At 39.1% G+C, this 23,867-nt stretch overlaps 1 protein-coding gene across 1 annotated transcript; it reads right to left on the reverse strand.

The window, feature by feature from the left end:
• Positions 1-2,381: 2,381 nt before the first annotated feature.
• LOC143296501 (microtubule-associated protein 1 light chain 3 gamma-like) lies at positions 2,382-22,578 on the reverse strand. The gene is made up of 4 exons (XM_076608469.1): positions 22,422-22,578; positions 18,973-19,028; positions 16,103-16,209; positions 2,382-9,035 (listed from the first exon to the last, which is right to left on the reverse strand). Exons 1-4 carry the CDS (start codon positions 22,474-22,476, stop codon positions 8,864-8,866), a joined length of 390 nt encoding a protein of 129 aa, XP_076464584.1. The 5' UTR covers positions 22,477-22,578; the 3' UTR covers positions 2,382-8,863.
• Between the last annotated feature and the right edge of the window lie 1,289 nt (positions 22,579-23,867).

Below are 23,867 nucleotides of genomic sequence, written 5' to 3' on the forward strand. Positions count from 1 at the left end.
TGCTGATCACGCGGGTGGTCGCGTCATCAATCTCTGTGTGGGTAGTCTTCAGCTTACTGTGTATAAAATTGTCGCAGTTTCATGGGCAAGTAGTGGTCGTACAGCTTAGCTGAGGGTTCCATTCAACTTAGCGCATCGAGGTGAGCCTAAGACACCCTTTGTTTTTCGTCTAAACAGCCCCCCTGAGTTTAGTATTCTAAAGTTGAACATTACCCTTTAAGAGTTCAAATAATCTTTCTGTGTTTTGTTCTGATGAATGTGGACTTTTGTATATACACCCCATTAAAACTCTCTCATCGTTCGAACTTTCATATTTGCACCATACACTTTCTTCAAAAGTAAAATTTGCTATGTACGACATTCTTGGGCTTTTAACGATTTGCGTACATACAGAGATTTAAAATGTCTGTTGAGGAAACTCACCTGTTCTCTCCGTCTGCCATGATACCTATGGCTTGCTGTGCTCTGTCGAAGAAGTAAAACACACGTTGTTTATGAAGTGAAACACAGACGTTGTCAACGTCAGAAGTAACCCGTGCCCCGGAAGAAGAACCCTGGAAAATAACTCAGCCAATCTGTGTGAGGGCGCCAATTCTGAACTAAGAACAAGTGTGGTGATCTAGATCTAAGTATCTAAATAGTTCTTCTTGGCTCATTGCCAGGGCAGAGTGAAAACTGCAGTGCCGGAGAAAGAATGACCAGCCTACTACAGTATTACGACCCGGAATACTGCCACCCTAACCCATTCCCCTTACTTTTAACTGGGAATAAATACATCTTCTAACAGTGATTTTTATGCAAACAAAATGCGACAAAATTGTAAGTTTCCACCTAAGTTTCTCCGTCCAGATTTACCACATGGGGGTTGTGATTTATATAACAGAGCGAACAAAAATTGCTTAAGAATCTTGGATCTACAATAATGTGGATCCTTGCTGGCACAGAGGTATGTGGTCAATGGTCGAGGGGAAATAATTCTGCGTCCTTTAGAAACTGTACTGCCAACACTATTTCCTTGAAAAACTTTAGAGTTGATCCAAAGCCCACACGATATACATATTTCTCAATCATTTTCACACTGCCTAGAGTACATCTACAGAGCACAACATGACAATATTAGTAGATGTTCTGTTCAATTTTCTGTATTTTCAACTAAATCTTTGAATTTGATGAATTTTCATCATTATACAAGATAAAGTGCAGCCATCTCGTCAGATTTGAAAATAAATAAATAAATAATAACATGATGAATGAAGTGTTCATTTAGTCTTTGCCAAAGAGCTGCTTCTTCTGTTTATTGGCCCCCATTCATGTAAAGGTACACAAGAAACATGGCTCGTGTCAACGAGTGTCGGTTTGTGTTTATGTTGTGGGTTATTTTGTTTGTGTTAAAGCCTAACTTTTGATTACAAGGATCTAGGATGAGTTGCATGCTACATGTCATTTCTCACATGCCTTTGTAAGTTCATTGCAATACTCACAAATATATGTTTGTTTACAATGTCCCAGAATTTAGGACACCAATTAAAATAAGAAATACCCCAGGTGTTTGTGTGTGTTTGTGTGTGTGTGTGAATGAGATATATATATAGATGTGTGTGTGTCTTCAGATTTGGGTGTGGTGTTTATGGTATTGCTCAGGACTGGGAAGTGGAATGATGTTTAAATCATTTTGTATTCAGAGGGAAGGTGGCAGAATTGTTTGGAAGCTTAATTATCTGCCGTTACAGTGTCCAAATGGGTCTGGGCTGGAATCCCATCTCACTCTTTCTTCAACATTTGACTGAAAAAACAAACTGAACACGTAGTCATTTGGATGAGACGATAAACCGAAGTCATGTGTGCAGCATGCAACTGGTTCACCAAAAAAGTACCCATGGCAAAATTGTGTTATCCTCTGGCTAAATTCTATTGTTGAAATCCACACACACACACATCTATCGATCTATCTAAATATATATGTATGCATGCACTCACAGCCTGACTAGCATGTTTGAGGTTATGTTGCTGATGGGCATCTGCCGGACATAATTATGTGGTGCAGAGTACATTGTGCAGAGTAATATGGATTAGTCCTAAAACAGTGACACCTCCTTGAGAAAGTGTAACTTGGTATAGGCTGATTTAACCAGCTGATACATTATGTGTACTGTGTTATTCTAGAGTTGTGAATTGGCTGCGACTGTTCACAATCAGCTGCTGGTTTTGCTTGCATCTTTGATCTCTCTCTACACCTCAGTGTCCAGCTGTGCTCACTGAATTAGTTGTCAATCTGCACTACAAACGTAAATGTGAACACAGAAAAGCTAACCAAAAAAAAAAAAAAAAAAAAAAAAAAACAATTATGCATCCTTCATTCATACTTCCCAACAAAACGATAATCTGATGCATGATGATTTATTTTACTATATAAAACTTTTAAACAAGGTACATTTATCATAATTATCATTGACAATTCACTTGTTCAGAGCATTAAGAACACATTAACATCAAAATACTATTTCATACAAAATTAATGTGAGCATTTTTTTTCTTTTTCTTTTTAATCAGCGTTTCATCAATATTCCCAACTTAAAACAAGATACATTAACTTTTTTTTCTTTCACATAAGTCAACCGTCGAAAGAGAGGGGAAATGTTGGAAGAGTTTTGGGGGGGAAATCATGAGGACGCTGATTCACTGTCAGCCTGTCCAAATGTCTGAGGCATTTAAAAATGAAAATCAAAAAGTATCCAAAATTATGGGGTGTCAGCATGCAGGCTTATGTCCCCATGCTGCTGTTTTGTGCGAATACCAAAGGAGAACAGTACAAGGGCTTGGCTGTCTTGTTACTGATATTTGTAGCAATTTTTGTACAACTGAGTTATGAATAAATATAATATTTCAAATATTATATAGGATAGTGAAATTCAAAATCCAGTAATATGCAAATATCATAAAGATTTTTTTTTCTCATTCACATACATATATATATGTGTGATGTACACACACACACACACACACACACACACACACAATCGTGTACACTTCAATAAACAGGATCACCACGTTTACATTTATAATTTTTCAGTACATTTACATATCAAATTTTCAGTAAAAAAAAAAAAAAAAAATGAAATGAATGAGCATACTAATGCACAAGTTGCAGACAATGACAACCACTCAAACCAAATTAGAAATGGATTCAATTGGATTGGATCAAACCAGAATTTCAATGTGTGTGTATGAGCGCATGTGTATGTGTGTGTGAAACAAACAGTATTATCATTAGCATGGAGGAAATCCTTCCAAACTTTTTTTCTTTTTAAGACATGAAAATAAAGATACATCAAGCAGCCCAGCTGTAGCAGTAAAAACACACACACACTCACCTAACACATATACTCAACTATCATCCACAATACTATTTTCAAGTTCACATAGAATTGCTCAGTGATTCATACAATTATACTGGCACACTCCTAATGTGAAAAAATACTGATTAATATGAGGCACTTAAGGATGATGTTGCAAACGTTCCCTTTTTTTTTTTTTTTAATTAACAGGCACAGTAGACGAGTGGTGAAAGCGTTGGACTTTCAATCTGAGGGTCCTGGGTTTGAATCTCGGTAATGGCGCCTGGTGGGTAAGGGTAGAGATTTTTCCGATCTCCGAGGTCAACATATGTGCAGACCTGCTTGTGCCTGAACCCCCTTCGTGTGTATATACACGCAGAAGATCAAATACGCACGTTAAGTATGGCTGCCTATATGGCAGGGTAAATAAACAAATCGTCATACATGTAAAACCTTATGTCCGTCTGAGTGTGTATGTGTGCATGCCTGAAATCTGATTGAATGGCACAGGAAACAAATGATGAGCACCCAATGGCAGCAGTCTGTTGGCTCTACCCAGGCAGCCTCTTGTACAAATGACCCCGTGTTTGTAAACCGCTTAAAGCTTGGTCTCCGACTGAGGATAGGCACAGTAAGTATCCATATCACCCATCATAATTAAGGAAACGACAAGAAATAATACATCTAGAATGAAACCTCCAAGTCAAACAGAACATGAATGTATGATAGTCATGTCCCACTGAACAACAGAACAGCAGAGGAGGCAGAATACTGCTCATCAAATACCACATAAAATATTTCAACAGATGATACCGATGATTATGCAAACGGATACTGAACAATGGGTGTTTGTCACTGACCATTACTGGACAATCCAACATTATGGACATTATGGCTTGTGGATACAGCACAACTTGCTTCAATACTAGAGAGCAAGAAAACCAAATATATATATATATAAAACAGGACCTTAAGACATCCATGTAGACTAGCTATCATGTTTAGACAATACCTGTATTCTCAGAAAATGTCTCTTCTCTCTTGGCACTATGGACTTCTTGAATCTCCACTGGCACAAGCATTTCCATATAATGAGTTGCTTTATATACATATATAGGTTTGTGTGTGTGCGAGTGGGATCACTTCACAATCCACTGAATTTGACGTTTCTTTCTACTCATCACAAGGTAATTTTTTTTCTATTAAAAAGAAACACAAAAAAAAACACCCAACAACAACAAAACCTGCTGCAGACACTTACATGTAATGTGAAAACCTTGTTAAGTTTAATCCTTTTGTGCTCTTCACAGCTTAATGTCATATGTTCTCATAAAAATTCTTGTCTTGTAAACTTGTAAAAAAAAAAGCTCAATGCCTTCAGTTTCAGTCCCCTTACTTGCTAAGTCAGATTCGTAACGTTCATTGCCTGAACAGCTTACATCTCATATCATAAATTCTTGAATAACGTGACTGAAAACAATCATGGTCATTTAACACGGAACACAGACCTCATACAACAGAATACCCAGAACAAAGACAAGGTCCCAGCAATAATATCGGTGCAGTACAGTGACAAAACAAAGAGAAGATGGTGGGAGAAAAGGGAGAATTGAGTCAAAAATCACGTCCGTGATTGTGCTGGTTTAATTATGGTCTTTCACTAAATGTTGTTACAGTCCCAAGCAAACAGTCATAACTAAACATAGTTAGAGTCCTAAACTAACAGTAATAGTGTTAAACTGTTGAAAAAGTTACTTTTCAGTATTTAAAAATAAAATAAAAATAAAAAATTACTTTATATTTTCAAGTTTCAATATACTACTTATTTTGTATGAGTATCAGTCCTTTTTAATTTTTTTGAGCATGATACATTATCAAACTTCCAGAATTTAAAATAAACTGGAATGTTTATTGTCTTCAAAATCTGATTTAGGATATTTCCATAAAAAGTGGAATGTGTGGCAACCTGGATTTCAGCTGAAAAATGTCATAAAAGCCCAGTTGTAGTTCAAATGAGTAGGAATTTTTTTTATGTCATAATCTATATTTTTTCAGGCATTTGCATACTGCATCAGCTGAACATTGTAAGTTTTAAACCATCAGTGGTTCAGGTTTAATTTTACAATGTAAAATGTCAAATTGTTTTCGGAGAACAATATTGTGCTTGTGATAACGTTTTTACTGTCAGTTATTGCTTGAAACACATCTCCAATTCAAAATATCATACAAGTCTTGCTTATTTTAGGGGGAAAGTATTTATCTTAAATTTCTTTCCATCACTATTCTTCTTTTGAGTTTTGTTTTGCTTTTGCTTGGATCTTGAGTCCATATGTATTATCTCCCCTGCAATACAATTTACCAAAAGCAGTGATAAGGACACACAAAGATCTAAATATAGATAAATAGATAGATATACTGCTAACAAACAGCTGAAAATATCTTTTAAACAATTCACTGACCATAAGATTAAAAAATCAGGTGATCTGCAGTTTTGAGTGCAATGGCAAGCAAGGAAAATTTCACACCTAAGCAATTTGACATCTACATTTTTCACACAATGGTATTCAATGCAAACAGACAATGTCATTTTCATCTGACAGGCGATTATCACAAATTAGAAAAAAAAAAAATGATGAAATATTCTAAAATGTTATGAATAAAATACAACACAAGTTACATCCCAGAGGCTGGAAGACCAACACAACGAAAATGCAACTGTGAAGACATTACACCGCCAGATGAAAGTAATTCCACACTATCACTAAAACACTAAAACAGCTGTTTCAAGCACATGTGAGCCACAAACAGCTTGAAACTGTGCTTGAAAAACCAATGTTTCAACCAATAATTTATAGTTTTTCAGAAGAAATCTACTTCAACAGCTCATACTGATTCTAACATGGCCAAATTTACCCACCGGGAGACATTCCAAACTAGCCCAGAATGATTTCCATATCCATTATGAGGGGTGGGGGTGCTGGGGTAAAATCCAAAATAAATGAACCACAAAACAACCAGTATCAGCAGGTGGGAAAAGTGCCATCTTACACTGTTCCTTGACAGCAGATTAAACCATCTCAGCAATAACATTGACAGGCCTTTGTCATTCTTAAATGAGTTACTTTCAGGAGACACTGTCCTACTTTGTTCATTAAAAATATATATATAAAGCAAAAAAACAAGAAAGATGATACGAGTTGTTAACCTGGAGGGTAAGAGGAACGTACTTTGAAATAAACAGTACACAGTATGATTAATGGCCTTTGTCACTTCTTATCTGAGTTACTTTTAGGGGGACAAAGTCCTACTTTGTTTTCCAAAAAACAAACCATGCAACAACAAAAAAAAAGAAAGAAAAAAGGCAAAACGAGACATTAACCTATAGGGTCAGAGGAATGTACTTGGAAAAAAACAACAACAGGCGCTTGAAACTGCTGCCCTGATTAACTGGAAACCAATTCCAAACATTTTTTTTTTAATCCACGTTAGGAATCAAATGTCAATTCCCAATCATATTGGCAGATACAGAATGTGAAATAATGTGCTCCAAAAGGGGGCAAAAAATCCTTTTGCATTTCATCTTTAACTGATAATCGATAGTTTCAAACACAATGTGAAGTATATCAATGAATGACTCCAGGAGAAAATTATTACATCAAGTGAAATATATGTGTCAAACTTTTTTTAACAAAGAAAAAAAAGAAAAAAGGATGAATCAAGGCGTTCAGCTTGAAAAAAAAAATCCAGCTTAATCAAATTCACATGTGTTACAGTTTCAGCAATAAAAAAATAAAATAAAATAAAATAAAATATAAAATGAAACAGAAAACACTCTCATTCATGAATGAATGCTTTGGGGCCCCATTCCCCATAGGAGCTAATTAATATCCTTCACAATGGCCACCATTTTTCAGGTAAGTGACATTATCAATTTGCTCTGTCTTTGCCAACCTTTTATGCATTAGAAATGTTACTTTCATGCATGTGGAACAACTGATTAGTCAACAGGTAGACTAACACAACTGGGGTTTGTGTGTGTGTGTGTGTGTGTGTGTGTGTGTTGTTGTTGTTTTTTTTCAGACAGATTCACCAAAATCTTGGCATGACAATAGCAGATAGATCAAGCTTTCCTTCTATTTCAGAACCAACATCAACTTGCTGATGAATCTGTTGTGGTTAACACGTGCTAGTTATTTTCATGTGTCCGTGACCGACCAAACACGGACATGGATGCTTCAGTTAATTAAGTCACTTTCTGCATCAAAGTTGTCATCACATGGATTTAAATCTGAATCATTTGGCTCACTTCCTCCAGCACATATCTGATTTTTTCGACAAAGTTAAAATTCAAACAAACAATTCCGAATGCAAATCAAACTAAACAATCAAAGACTGGTGAAGGAAGTAACTCGTGAAACATGGTATGGATTGAGAAAATGTGGATTTCGGCAAGTTTTGGACTCTAGAATTTGCTAAATTACAAGTACACTCAGAAGCCACTGCTAAGTGGCTGTTACAAGTTATCACAGAATTTGCAATGAGTTACAAGAATTAGAGATTAGAACACAACTTTTTCTTGAAAAGTCTGGCTCTATTCTTATTGGTCAGGCACAAATTTCATCATTTAGAGATTAGAACACAACATTTTCTTGAAAAGATTGGCTCTATTCTTATTGGTCAGGCACAAATTTCATCATTTAGAGATTAGAACACAACATTTTCTTGAAAAGATTGGCTCTATTCTTATTGGTCAGGCACAAATTTCATCATTTAGAGATTAGAACACAACATTTTCTTGAAAAGTCTGGCTCTATTCTTATTGGTCAGGCACAAATTTCATCATTTAGAGATTAGAACACAACATTTTCTTGAAAAGATTGGCTCTATTCTTATTGGTCAGGCACAAATTTCATCATTTAGAGATTAGAACACAACATTTTCTTGAAAAGTCTGGCTCTATTCTTATTGGTCAGGCACAAATTTCCTCATTATGCAACATTCAGTAGAACTAGTTTCAGTGGTGAGCATTTTCTTTTTTACTTTCTACTTTTTTTGTTCTCCCTGGTATGATGCTTTTAAAAGTTAAACGGTGTTGTGATATTTTCCACTTTTTTCAAAATGAATAAATGACTCCACCATTTCCATGTTTGCTAATACATGCAGATGTATAGGCACCCCAACTCAATAGTTACTGGCATTTTCTCCTTTTCTGAGAACTAACATCCTACACATACTTATATATGTACACATGATGATCACGAATAAAACGTAACAATGAAATAAGATCCACTCAGTTGACCTGCTCTCTGACACACATATTCATCATCTTCTTATACAACATCCCTGTACAACCCTTCCTCACCCTCCAACAGATCAACACATCCTCAGGATGTCCATATGAACACGTCATGATAAAGAAAAGACAAAAAAAAAAAAAAAAAAAAAAAGGTATCACAATCACTGTCAATGGTCAAAAGATTTTTTCCCGCCCATCGTTTTCACAACTCCCGCTGAAAAAACTTGCATGTCTATCTACTGCAGGCACCAAACATTTCTTGTGAGGCGTAGGTCATGTAGAGGAAGCCATCATTGTCTTTCTCATCCCGGTACACCTCAGCTATGGTGGCTGACATGGACGACAGGGACTTGTTGTTGACTAACAAGTACACCGACTGGCTGGAGTTGAGAGACATCCGGTTCCTGCACATCAAAGATTCAAAAACAAAAAAAACAAAGGGTTGAATTAAATATCCCTTCTGTAACCTTTTACGGCCATCGGGGCAAAGGGATTCACATCCACCGTGTCTAAGGCTCTGCACAGAAAGGCAGGGGGGGTCCCAATCCTCCCCTTCCACAGTTTTAACTCACTTGGGACAAGTTTTCTCCCTTGCTTTTCCCCACAGACAGCCCATTTGTAAGGGTTTGGAAAAAAATTACAAAAAATACAAAATACTGTGTGCAAAAATGAAACTTTCAGAACTGGTTTATTACGTGTTGAGCTATTACATATAAAAAAAATCAAGTTTCTCATCTTATTTTTACAGTTTTGCCATATGTAGAAAATACTGCCAATTTTTCACCCCGAATCACCATACCCATGCTCGCTTTCTGCATTAAATTCGCTTTCTTCTTCATCATCATCCACCTCTTCAATGTCCAACCCTTCAGTTTGTAGCATTTCAAGTACTTCGGCAACCCTAAAATATTGCCGTCACTGCCTTGTTCGCTTCACAACATTCTGAGAAGAGCCCGCTTTGCTAGCAGGCTGACACACGAGCAGATGACCTGTCAGTGACTTTGTCAGCGTGTGTGTGAGACGGGCCACACATTCCAGGCTGACCAATCATACTGTTCGATTGTGGAGTGACCCAGAATAGCGCACTCTGCTTGGCTAATCACAAAATCACGTGTACAGCGCATGATGGAATTTTACTTTCAGAGAATGCTATTCCATTCCTTCGTCCGAATCCGAATACGTTTTGCGTAGGAATGCGTGAGCATTCCTTCGTCCGGAGAGAGTTAAACTTTCCCAACTGAACTTGGGTACCCATTCAAACATGGGTGGAGTGAGAAGCCGCTGCCGGCAGCTGCCAACAGAGACAGATGGAGAAGGGAGGTTGCGTCTGCGGTCCTCAGGCTTCCCCCAACAACTGCTTTGTAGTTATGGGCCTGAGGTGAGGTGAGAGGTGAGGAATGAGGAGAACTGAAGTGCCTTTCCCACAGACACAGGGGCATCACACCACTTCTGAAAAGAAGGTGTATTTCTTATAAAATGTTACAAATTGAGATATGATTCAAATTACGCAGGCTGCACTTGGTCTACAACTGGCCCTCTCGTTGAACATGCAAACAGCTGATTTAGGCACACATTACACCATGCACAGTCTGATAAATATGTTTGAAAATTTCTTTTCAGGCAAAAAATTTACAGTTATTCAGTAGGTGTTGTGTTTCAACTTGTTAAAAAAATAAATAAATAAATAAAATAAATTAAATTTTTTAAAAATGCAAGCGCATGTGCGAAAAATCTCCTTTTGTCACAGGTGGTGTTCACTACATTTTCTGCCTACACCATACTTTGCAGAAATTTCAGCATCATTTCACCAAGATCTCAAGAAGAGAACTACAAGTTTCGTATTTGTATTTGTTTGCATTTGTATTTGTATTTCTTTTTATCACAACAGATTTCTGTGTGAAATTCAGGCTGCTCTCCCCAGGGAGAACGTTTAGCTACACTACAGCGCCACCCTTTTTTTTTTTTTTTTTTTTTCCTGCATGCAGTTTTACTTGTTTTTCCTATCGAAGTGGATTTTTCTACAGAATTTTGCCAGGAACAAGCCTTTTGTTGCCGTGGGTTCTTTTACGTGCGCTAAGTGCATTCTGCACATGGGACCTTCGGTTTATCATCTCATCCGAATGACTAGCGTCCAGACCACCACTCAAGGTCTAGTGGAGGGGGAGAAAATATTGGCAGCTGAGCCATGATTCAAACCAGCACGCTCAGATTCTCTCGCTTCCTAGGCGGACACGTTAACTCCAGGCCATCACACCACAAGAGGTCCGTAACTTCTTGTGAACCCTGTATATCAAAACTTGAAACAAGGTGGCCTCAAGACCGCTTATGTTAAAAGCAGATAGAAAAGAAAAATAACACACAAAAAAAACCCAACAAACTCATTAACTGAATCGAACTGACACAGAAATTTATGTTAAGCATACAAATAAACTGCGCTGTTCCATTTCAGAGTGATAATGTGCAAGAATGGGAGCGTCAATGACAAGATAATGAGTGTGGTAAACATGCGATGTTTGTGACAGTTTACCCTTGGCTCAAGTCATAAACACCCTGCTTGTGACAGGGATTTCACCTTACAGCAGTCACCTGATCTGTCCTTGAGTGGAAGATAAACATATTTGCTTCTCTCTCTTTCTTTCACACACACACACACACACACACACACACACAATCTCTCTTTCTCCCTCTCTCTCTCTCTCCCCCCTTTACACAAACACACACACACACAGGATGGCACTTTTCCTAATCAATCTGATATCAAGTGAATATTAAGATAGATTTCTTTTAGGAAGAACAATGCTGCACAAACATGATAGCATACGTGCAAAGACCCACACGTAACCAAAGCACTAATTTTGCAAACACTCTCAGTTGTACACAAACACATGCGCTAACACATGCACACACTCACATAAACAAGGATAAACTCGCAAACACATGGAGACACACACACACACACACACACACACACACACACACACACACACACCATTCACAAGAAAAACACATACAAGCACACACATGCTGTCTCTACGACACATTATTAAGAAGAAAAAAAACTCCGCAATTCCAGGGTGTGGGTCAGAGAAACAGTGTTGAGTTCCACTTCATGTGCAGCTGATCTAAATCTTAACATGTCCTTCTAAAAACTAGACTTGAATCAACAAGGTCTAGCTTTTAACTCAGAAAAAATCCACTTTCTGGATCCCAAGACACATTCCTACTTTCGGCTGACACACACACACGCGCGCAAAAAACAACAACAGAGACTGAGAAGCAGACAGACAGTGACAGCATAGATAGATGGAAGAACTGGGGACATATGTTGAGGGGAAAGGGGGAGGGGGGGGGGGGATGGAGAACCAGAGAGATTAAGACGGTAGTGCGCATGCACCAACAGAGCAAGAAATTAGTGCGCATACACCAACAGAGCAAGAAATAAAAATCCAATGGTAGTGCACATGCACCAACAGAGCAAGAAATAAAAATCCATATTTCTAAAAGATCATGCTGTTTCTTTCTTCTTCTTCTTTTCCTCTCTCTCTCTCTCTCTCTCTCTTTCGTTCCTTACTTTTTCAAACTATACCATTCAGGGAGTGAATGATCACTCAAGGGGATTGTGCATGCCATTAAAATAGCGTCCCTAATGAAATGATGAGGGGTACTTTTTTAGGCCCAGGTCGAACAGCATTTAGCAGTGAGGTGGAGTGACAGGTATAGGACTGCGCAATTGTGGCAAAGCCCCAGAAGTGGGTGAAAGAAGACTTTAATTTTATGAACATATTATAATTCTTTCTCTTGTTTAGAAAAAAAAAATATCTGAGACTGGTGATGGTGTCAGGACTGATTCCTACAAAATGGATGTATTCCTGAACGATTATGGGGGCAATGACATCAAGCTATACATGTCTAACCCCCATTTTTCATAAGCAAGTCTTTGGGCATATAAGGGAGAGGGATCAGGGGTGGGCTGGGGGAAGAGGGGGGGCCAGGGGGTGGTGGTGGTGGTGCATGTTCATGTGTTCAATCTTGTAACTCTGTGTGTGTGTGTGTGTGTGTGTGTGTGTGTGTGTGTGCGTGCGTGTGTGTGTGTGAATGTTTCATTAAAACCATACAAACTGCTCCATCAGTTCTTGCCACTGTTTTGTGATCAACATGTCACTGTCTCTTTCCTGCAGACTGAAAGCAACCATATATACATACATTACATATATACCTCAAATTCACTTGTGATGTTCTTTCAGTCTGACACCATACAGGCAGGTGAAGGCTGCAAGTATACAATACTGTTCCCTCTGACCCCCACCAAGTAAAACAAAGAAATCAGAGAAGAAAAAAAGCTGCCACCCAGATATATATAACTTGACCACACGACCACCACACAAAAGTCCACAGGCCCACTAGATATACAGGTCAGAACTACATGCATAAAAATATATATATACCAGTCACCCATTGTCACTGGGCCAAACAGGTCAAACCAAGCATTGTATCATGATCCCTCAGTAGATAGGTGTCTGCAGTCTGGCTGGAGCGTACATGTACGTGACGTCAGGAGCGCCTGGCATGCATGTGATCTGACGTTAGTCATGCTTGTGAAACCTCGACACATTGTGTGCACTGACCCCCCCTACTGCCACTAATCTCCAGGGTCAAGGTCAGTCAATCTGTTCCAGATGTTCTCAGATAACACAGATCAGACACCTAACCTTTCCCTGCGTCTTTTGTCAAAACCCACCCGCAGCCCACAGTCACTTGACCCGACACAAAAATCTTCCCTCACAAACAGCTGATAGAGACGTCACAATGGACTCATGCCGTGATAAACCACTGCCTGATTACATGTCATTGTACCCACATCTGCACTTAATTAACCTGATTTTTCTCTTTCTCCATCAAGAGATGTCCTGAAGAAAAGACTATACATGCCTTCTCTGTTCCCCGCCCCCACCCCACCCCCCTCCCCGCACCCACCCCCACCCCACCCTCCCCACCCCAAAAAATGTCATTGCATTCCGGTAGTAAGGAAGAAGGGAAGATTAGCGCAGGTTCACGCAAGCTGGGGAGGCAGGCAGGCAGGCAGCCAGTCACTTCAGCTGCTGTCCATGATGTACAAACCCCCACCCCCACCCCCACAACAAGCACATCCCTCCATCCCACAGCTTGCAATCTGTCACCAGCCCGCACGTAATGACCATAAAAAATCAAAGCCGGGGCCTGAAAAGCATGCATTGTGCTCCTTCCCTGATGTGAGTGAGTGGGTGGGTGGGTGGGGGCGTACTGAAGTGCATCTCGGCTGTTCCTCCTTTCGTCTCAATCCCACGTACACACACACCGCCCAACCAAAAATTTATTTTTTTTATTTTCTGACTTGTGAACGGTACCACACACTCACACACTATCCTTCACCAAATACACACACACTCACACACATGAATATATATATATATATATATATATATATATATATTGTGTTGTTTTTGTTTTAAATACTTATTTCAAACACACACATGAATATATTATATACTCGTGTCACTCACACACACACACACACACACACACACACACACCCACCCACCCACCACCACCACCACCACCACCACCACCCCTCACACACACACACACACATATAATTCCCCCCATTGCTACTGAGAACAGGATGCTCTGACAGTCAAAAGCATCTGTGCTTTTCCTGATGTGTATAAATCACCCACTGACCCAGTCTCTTGCTACAGAGATCAGCTGGTTACTGGACACAGTGTACAAGTCTCTACCACACAAGTATTCTCACTTTAATGTAAGTGAAGCTGGTGACCTCAAGACTTGGTGCACCCACCCATTGTATGATCAGGCATTCTGCTCTATACATTTTTCTTTGCCCTCTTCTTCTTCTTCGTCATCTTCTTCATCATTTAAAAAAAAAAAAAAAGTATACAGCTAACTCTACCTTACATCCATGAAGTAATGATGTATGATCTGTACATTTTGTATTTTAGAGTAAAGTTACAACCGTACACCAAAATTAAACTTTTGCTCCTGTTTTCAAACTTTCAAAACAAAAGTGTTAAAGATATTGAATCTCTCTGCACAGCTGCTTTTGTGGAGGGGGCGGGGGGGAAGGGGGGGGGGGTAAATATAAAATACATGTATACTGACGTATAAAGACTGTTTAATTTTCAAAATAATAACGACTGCTTGAGCAAAATTTCATCTTAGCTGTAACAAACTGCTTCTCAAGCATCACATAAAAATAGGTCAGCACCTCCAGTTCACTTCAAACCTCACATACATCTATCTCTCACCTACATCTCAGCTGTTTACGTTGGACTGGAGTAAATTAGCATGACCCAGTTTCTGAGACAATTTGACCCCAAAAGTGACAAAGTCTCAGCAGTGACTGACCTCCGAACTGCTGATGGACTCAGCGATCTCTCTATTCAATTACCATTTTGACCTACATACTGGATCAAACCCACGAACAAAGCCCAAAGAAATTTGCAGACTAGACTTTTTGCCAGCGTACACATATGCACACTTCCCCGTACCAAAAGAGAAAAATAAATATTAATATGAAAACGAGGATAGCAGGAGACACATCTTGTGCACAGATAGGAATAACAATAATAATGATAATAATAACAATAATAGTAGTAGCGCAAACTCCCTCATGTAATGGGCTCTGAGTGCCTTACATGAAACAACATATACACAATACTGAATACTGCATAATAACATACTTCTGTGCATGAAAAACAACACTTATATGTGTATCCATACACAAATCCATACACCAAGATTATCCACAAGTTGCTGGTATGAACACACACACACACACACACACACACACACACACCAAAAATACCCTACACATGCAGACATGCGCACACACACACTCGTGCTCACACAGGCCCATACTCACACAAACATACACCCACAGACACACACACACACACACACACACACACACACGTCACTATATGATGAGTTCAGTAGAGGGCAAAGTGGGGTGGGCAGGAGGACGAAGAATGCACACAATTTACAGCTATGCTTCATCACACCCAAAGGCCTGTTTGAATAGTACCCCAGCCTATTGGTTAAAGCACTGGACTTTCAATCTGAAGGTCATGGGTCTGAATCTCCGTAACGGCGCCTGGTGGATAAAGGGTGGAGATTTTTCCAATCTCCCAGGTCAACATATGTGCGTGCAGACCTGCTTGTGCCTAAAACCCCTTCGAGTGTATACACGCAAGCAGATGATCAAACATGCACGTTAAAGATCCTGTAATCCATGTCAGCATTCGGTGGGTTATGGAACAAGAATGTACCCAGCATACACACCCCTGAAAACAAAGTATGGCTGCCTACATGACGGGGTAAAAACAGTCATACACGTAAAAGCCCACTTGTGTACATACGAGTGAACGTGGGAGTTGCAGCCCACGAACAAAGAAGAAGAAGAAAAAACCAGTACCTGATGATGGTGAGGAACTGAGACATGGTCAGCTCCTGTGGCACCAGGAACTTGGTCTTGTCAAGCACCGCCAGCACTTTTTCCTTGTAGTACCGCTCCACAATCACCTGTACACAACATACATCCATCCATGTGTTTTTCATATACATACATACATACATATGTGTTGAGTGATGGCCTAGAGGTAACGCGTCCGCCTTGGAAACAAGAGAATCTGAGCGCACTGGTTCGGATCCCAGCACAGTCACCAGTATTTTCTCCCCCTCCACTAGACCTTGAGTGGTGGTCTGGACACTAGTCATTTGGATGAGATAACGCCAGATCAGGTGTGCAGCATGCACTTAGTACATGTAAAAGAACCATACTGATGATGCTTGATCAATGGTTTCTCCATTGTAATGGGAAGTCATTTACAGCTCAGTCTTTTGTGAAGGATTATGACTCTCAAAACTAAGAGACAAAAACTGGTCTTTGTGCTGCAGCCTTGGGGGGCTACTTGGCCTCCGGGAACCATCCCAGTGCCAACTGTCCTAAAACCCTCTTGGCCGAGAGACTGGGGATGTAACTTGGGAAAGACACTCTCCACTATAACCAAATTCTAGCCTAGATTGTTGGGACAGCAGTTACCTCCTCTGTTGTTCTCACGGTCTTTGTCGGACATGACTGACTATCATACAAAAACTGATGACAAAATCTATGTGTAATGAAGACGATATGAAAAAATATTCAAAATATATGATACAATCACACTGTTAATATATATATATATATATATCATATGGAGTGATGGTCTAGTGAAATGTGTCTGCCTATGAAGTGAGAAAAGCTGAGTGCATAGGATCAAATCCCACACACAGCAGTATTTCCTCCACTTCCACTAGACTCTGAGTGGTGGTCTGGACACGAGTCGTTCAGATGAGATGATATATCGAGGTCCCATGTGCAGAACACGCATTTAGCTCACGTTAATGAACCCACGGCAACAAAAGGGTTATATCCCTGGCAAAATTCTGTAGAAAGATCCACTTGCTAAGAAAACAAACACATTTGCAGGCAGATTTTTTTTTTTTTTAATTAGCAGAAAGAAAATGGGTGTGTGCACTGTAGTGACACACTATTTCCAGGCAGGGCAGCCCAAAATTTCACACAGAGAAATCTGGTGTGACAAAGACTAATACAGCACAACACAATACTCATACTGATAAAACAGAACCGACCATGATATCAACACAACAGAACACAGTCACACACAGCACTTTCTCACTGATCTCAATCACTGTTACCTACTGGATTTAAATCATACCACACGAACGTTCATGACATCATTTCTGTATGCATCATGCCCCACGCATCACTGTCATAGTCAGTCAATCGTTTTCATTTACTACTGACTGGATTTATAATCAGTAAAATGAGTAATCACTCTACCACACTCATGTGAGCCAAAAAGCCAGAGAATCAATTTATGAACAAATTTTCATCACATGTATGATGTTTATTACCATGGTGATAAAAGACACTATGATGATATGACAATGATGGGAAAAGTATCTTTCTAGACGTTTACATTATCCTTGGTTCCACACTTGGGATTTTTAGCACCAGAATCACCACAGGAGGCGAAAACCAGAATTCTGTTTTATAATATTCATTTTTTAGAATTATGCAGCATTTACCTTCATACACTCTATGATCTATCCATGCACACTGCACACAAGGGAAAGACAACACATGACAGCTGATAACATAAAAATAACAATGTAAGCTTTTCTTCTAAGTTCAAAATTTCCTCATCATTTTAACCCCAGGAAAAAAATATATAAATGCATACATGTATTATTCAACTTTATTTCATTTCCCTGTGGTTCATTTTCTGTATGTGTGTAAGTTAGATTAAATGAATACTTGCATATATTAATTATATATACATGTGTGTCAGTATTTGTGAGTATATGCGTGCATATATATATATATATATATAGATATGTGTGTGTGTGTGTGTGTGTGTGTGTGTATGTGAGTGTGTGTGCGTAGGTACGTGTGCGTGCGTGCATGCCTGAACACACTGTAATTTGCATAATGAAAAATCATGGTGTGTGTTTGTGTGTATGCATACCTATCTGCAAGTCTCAGGACACACACACACATGTGTGTGTGTGTCACACTCAGCATAATAAATAACTGGCCATCTACACACATTGTAATTAACTGCATCACTGCATGGAGACATTTATAGTTGTGCTGGTGCACACTCATTACAATGTCAGCAGTAATGTATTACTATTAGCTATACTCAGAGATCATGAACTGCAGACTACAATTATTGTTTAATAATGTTTGTTCACAACAGCCAAACTACATGTTTCCAACTGCTGATATACAATATTCCCAGTTAATTTCTAGTCTGTTAAATAGTATCACTATATTTGCTGATGACTGGTCCCAGTACCACAGTAATACTATCTGTATCACAAGGATAAAATATACTACAGAAACATTTAATGAGCAAATGGCACAGCACAAAACTATAGATTTCAAATCTATTACATGTACTGAGTTATATCATTTCTAATGATACTGGATCGAATGCTTATATATACAACTTCCTATTTACATCTCCCTCAAGTAGATCTAAAACTGTCCCTATTAAAACAAACTTCAGGTCATTTCAGCAAGTATACAAGTCCAAAATTGACACCCACAGACCCACACACACACCCACACCCAACACACACACACACACACACACACACACACACGTGATGATGTATGCATACACTTTTTCATAACCTTTTCACACACATTACGTGCACAATATAAATTTATATATCATTTATCATTAAAAAGTGCCAATTAAAAATAATACTTACAGGAATTTTTGTGGGGAACTTTTTCCGGATGCCTTCCACCTCTTCTCTCCTGACAGCTGTAGGGGGGGGGGGGGGGGGGGGGGGGGGGGCAACAGAAAGAAAAATGACTGGCGTACTGCATTATTATACACAGTAACTAGTGGAAAATACAGTAACATTCCCGTTTTCATGCTAACATTATAATCAAATCACTGCATGTTAGTATATATTCATTAAAAAAAAAAAAAAAAATTATATACATATATTGAATCTTTTTTTATGGGGGAAATGCAACTGAACTGTATACAAAAAATAAACAAAATTTTAAAATTCATTAAAAAAAAAAAAAAAAAAAAAAAAACACACAATCTTCAACAACAACACCAAAGACAAAATGAAAAGTAAAGATAATACAGGCACAGTCTGATAAAGGGCTTAGCATACATCATGTATTACATGTACAAATGTATCCACTGCTCACCAGAGAGAGAAAACAAGAAAGAAGAGAGAGATTAGACAGGGGGCAAGAGAGGCAGGAGGAGGAAGAGAGAGACCTGTGGGGTGCAGGAAGGTGGGAGGAGGCGAAGGGAGAGAAGAAAGAGTGACATATTATATTACGTACAAGTATTATGTACATATACTATATATAGGAATAGATAAATATCTAATTTCCACCCAACAAGTCTCTTTTGATCACTTCTATGAAAGAAGCTCCTAAGGACACATTCATGTTTTAATCAATACATTATCTCCTAATAACATCTTTTTTTTTTTTTTAATATATCATTTGTATTGGTCAAAGTTGGTATTCAGAAATACTGTGGTTCATGTTTTGTGTACGCAAACTCTGCAGATCTGCGAGTGAATGAATGAGTGAATAAATGCAATTCAGAAACAAAGACAAACATGTATACTGTGTGTGTGTGTGTGTGTGTGTGTGTAGATGGGTGCGTGCACATAATATATTCAAGTATAAGCATCATGTATACATGTATATCATTAAATGTGTGAAAACACACAAAAAAACATACTGCAAAAATTACCGATACAAAACAATATAACATTAATGAATAAACTTATTAAGACTTTCTTAGGATAAACTGCCACTGATCAATCAGTTAAAACCACCCAAACACTTAAGGGCTCTTCAACCTGACCTAGTGAATACCATCACACAAAAGATACAAATCAACAATGCTGACAATGCCAAGGTGATATCGTTTACAGATGGTGATAACGTTAAAACTGACGTCAAAGATAACGCTTGACGTCTAGCATACCACCCCCATATTCCTCACCATATACTTTTAACCCTTTCCCTACTGTTAAAATCATGTAAAAAAAACAAAAACAACCAAAAAAAAACACAGCTGTTGAAGAACTTGAACCCATGGACTAACTGATATAAAATTATATATATATATATATGTGTGTGTGTGTGTATTCAGTGAATGATGTGGTACACAAGACAGACAATAAAAGTCAGAACAGCAGAAGCTTCAACAGTACAAGTATCCCATTTTACAGTTAGCCAAGAAATGCCCCGTGTGTGTGTATGTGCGTGCGTGTGAGTGTGTGTGCGTGTGTGTGTGTGTGTGTGTGTGTGTGTGTGTGTATCAGGTTGTGTGTTTGTGTGTGTTTTGGGCTGTGTGTACTATTCTTTTATGAATTCTCTTTAAACTTCATCCTTGAATCAACATTTCATTCATACAATATATACATAATATATATATATATATATATATATATATATATATATATATAATAGAGACACAGAGAGAGATCATATTTCTGAATTGACAAAAAGCAATATTATTAAAATTGTTCCAAGTTATGAACTGGTACAAGATCACTACTAGGTACTTACAGTTAGCAGTACACTGGTACAATTTCTGTTGTATCATGAATCATGACATAAGACTTTTTACAACTGAAAGTTGTCCAGTCAGAGAGAGACCTGTTACTGAAACTGGCCCAGTGTGATCCTTAAACAGCACTCAGCAGTCATCAAACTTGCCAGACCAGTAAGCCAGGCTTTACAAGGGAAAAATGTAACAGGGGCCATTGACCTGAGGATAATGTTAACATCTCACAGATCTATGGTCGGGCTACTCAAGAGAAAGATTGTATACATATGTTCACAGAAAGATTGTATACATATGATTGTATACAGTTGTTTCAATCTGCCAATCAAGGAGGAAGATGGCAGAATGGTCAAGATGCTTTTCTGCCAATACAGTGTTTCTGAGGGTCGGGGTTTGTATCCGAGTCTTGCCCTTTCTTTCCAAGTTTGATTGGAAAATCAAACTGAGCATCTTGTCATTCAGATGAAATGATAAACCGAGGTCCCATATGCAGCATGCACTTGGTGGCGCACTGAAAAAGAACCCCTGGCATCAAAAGTGTTGTCTTCTGGCAAAGTAGAAGAAATCCACCGTGATAGGTACACAAATATATGCACTCAAGGCCTGACTAGCATGTTTGGTTATGCTGCATGCTGGTCAGGCATCTGCCTAGCAGATGTGATATTGCATATCGAAAGAATATCGAGCTCTGCCTCAAAAGTAGATACTCCAACAACTGGTTTACCAAAAAGGTAACCCTGATCCCAATGTCCTTAATCAAGCTAATATTAATAGTTTAAATTAAGAATTAAACTTTATTACACCTCATACTGGCTGTGGTTTCATCAATAATTGATCTTGTACCAGCTGATTAGCCTAGCAGGATATTTTGCATACCAATATATTACAGTACCAGTACCAAGTCTGTAATGCAGTTAATCCAAAACATTTGAAGACACTATCATGCATTTATCATAAAGACACAACAGAAAAAGCCATGCACACACCTTCACATACAATCTTGTACTCTGCTTAAAAAATTGATGCAAGTGTTTGGTCATGATTAAAAAAAAAAATTAATATGTTCCCCAGATAACAGACATTAGAATCCCACAGAGATATTTAGTGTCTATGCCCAGATTCACAATGACTGAGACAGACACTGTGGCAGAAACGGACAAAGACATTGTGACAGGGATGGACAAAGACTTTTTTTTTTAGCTCTAAAAACGTCCTAAATAATTTTACATTACTACAACTAGCTATATATTTAAAAGCTTTAATTTCTTCGTGTGACGATCGCCCATGTCAGACAAGAGCACATCCCTTTCGTTTTCTATCATTCAGACTGCAGGCTAAATTACTAAATCTGTGTCGCAGTTCTAAGGGGAATGTTTGAAATGTTTGGTTGTGGTTGTTGTTTTTCATATTTCAGTATATATTTTTCTCACATCGTGCGTCCGTGACAAGCCTAACCCCAATGACTGACCGATATCAAATTTCCAACTTTCTAAAATCGGTAACAGTGCTATTTCCTGATCTGGTCGTTTCTCCGATTCTCGGGACATCGTGACTCCGGACACGTCATTCCGCTGCTCGTTCAATGTTCTAATACAAGCAACTTACCAAAACTTTTGCGCTGCTTGAACGATTTGTTCTGTACTTCCTGAGATTCAGGCATTCTGGCAGAATAATCTTGGTACAACTCCCTCGAACAGCTGACGGCAACACCTTTTAGTTTCACTCTCTCTTCTCAAAGTCAGGTGAGGCTGAGTGAACTTCTAGCCAGTGTCGAAAGAGATTAAAAACAAGTCGTTGCGATATATTTATATCGCGATTTTTGATTGGCCAATAATGAGAAAGTGGGGAAGGAATGTGTTCCGCATGGCGTCTGTAATGGCGTGAAATTTTGTCCCCGCAGATAAACCGATCATTCTTTCGTCTTTTTTTTTTTTTTTTTAATCTGTGTGTGTGTGTGTGTGTGTGTGTGTGTGTGTGTGTGTGTGAGTGTGTACGCGTATCAGTGTCTGTGAGTTTATGTGTGTGCCTCCATTTAGTGACGGTGTGAGTGTGAGTGTGTGTGTGTGTGTGTGTGTGTGTGTGTGTGTGTCTGTCTGTCTGTCTGTCTGTGTCTGTCTGTGTGTGTGTGTTAGTAGTCTTCAATTTAACGTCTTTCCACTTCAAGTGATATATATATATATATATATATATATATTATATATATATATATATAGTGTGTGTGTGTGTGTGTGTGTGTGTGTGTGTGTGTGTGTCTTTATGTTTGTCTCTGTCCCTCTTTTCACACGCCACAGTGCATATTGTGACATGTATAGCACCTGACCAGGAAGCGAGACAGTGTCCACGGGTTCGACTCGGTTCGACTGGGTCGAACTTCGAGTGGGTAAGTTGTCGCTGTGCTCGCTTTTCGGATCTTCGTCGTTCGTGGGCTCCAGCTGTAGAGCTGAGTTTAACGCCCTGTCGGCAGAAAGCCCATAAAGTCAAGTTGTTCGTGGCTGTGGTCTTATCCATGTGGGTGTGATGTGGTCCAACGTCCACTCTTATGTACACGAGTGGGCTTTTACGTGTATGACCGTTTTTACCCCGGCCATGTAGGCAGCCATACTTAGTGTTCGGGGGGTCGGGGGTGGGGGAGAGGCGTGGGGGGAGGGGGGTGGTGAATGCTGGGTATAATTATGTTCTTTATTCCACTGACTCGGCTGATAACCCACTAAACACTGACATGGATTACAGGATCTATATCGTGCGTATTTGATCTTCAGCTTGCGTGTACACTCGACGGGGGTTCAGGCACAAGCAGGTCTGCACATATGTCACCTGGGAGTTTGGAAAAATCTCCACCCTCTATAATTATTAGACGTGTGTGTGTGTGTGTGTGTGTGTGTGTGTGTGTGTGTGTCTGTGTGTGCCACGGTGTGTGTGGTGTGTGTGTGTGTGTGTGTGTGTGTGTGTGTAGATAGATAGATAGAGAGAGAGAGAGATAAGGCAAGACAAGACACATTTGTTTTCTGATTTCCGAGCATTACATCTCTCTCTCTCTCTCTCTCTCTCTCT

The sequence above is a fragment of the Babylonia areolata genome, chromosome 21 (genome assembly GCF_041734735.1).
Source record: "Babylonia areolata isolate BAREFJ2019XMU chromosome 21, ASM4173473v1, whole genome shotgun sequence".
NCBI lineage: Eukaryota > Metazoa > Mollusca > Gastropoda > Neogastropoda > Buccinidae > Babylonia > Babylonia areolata.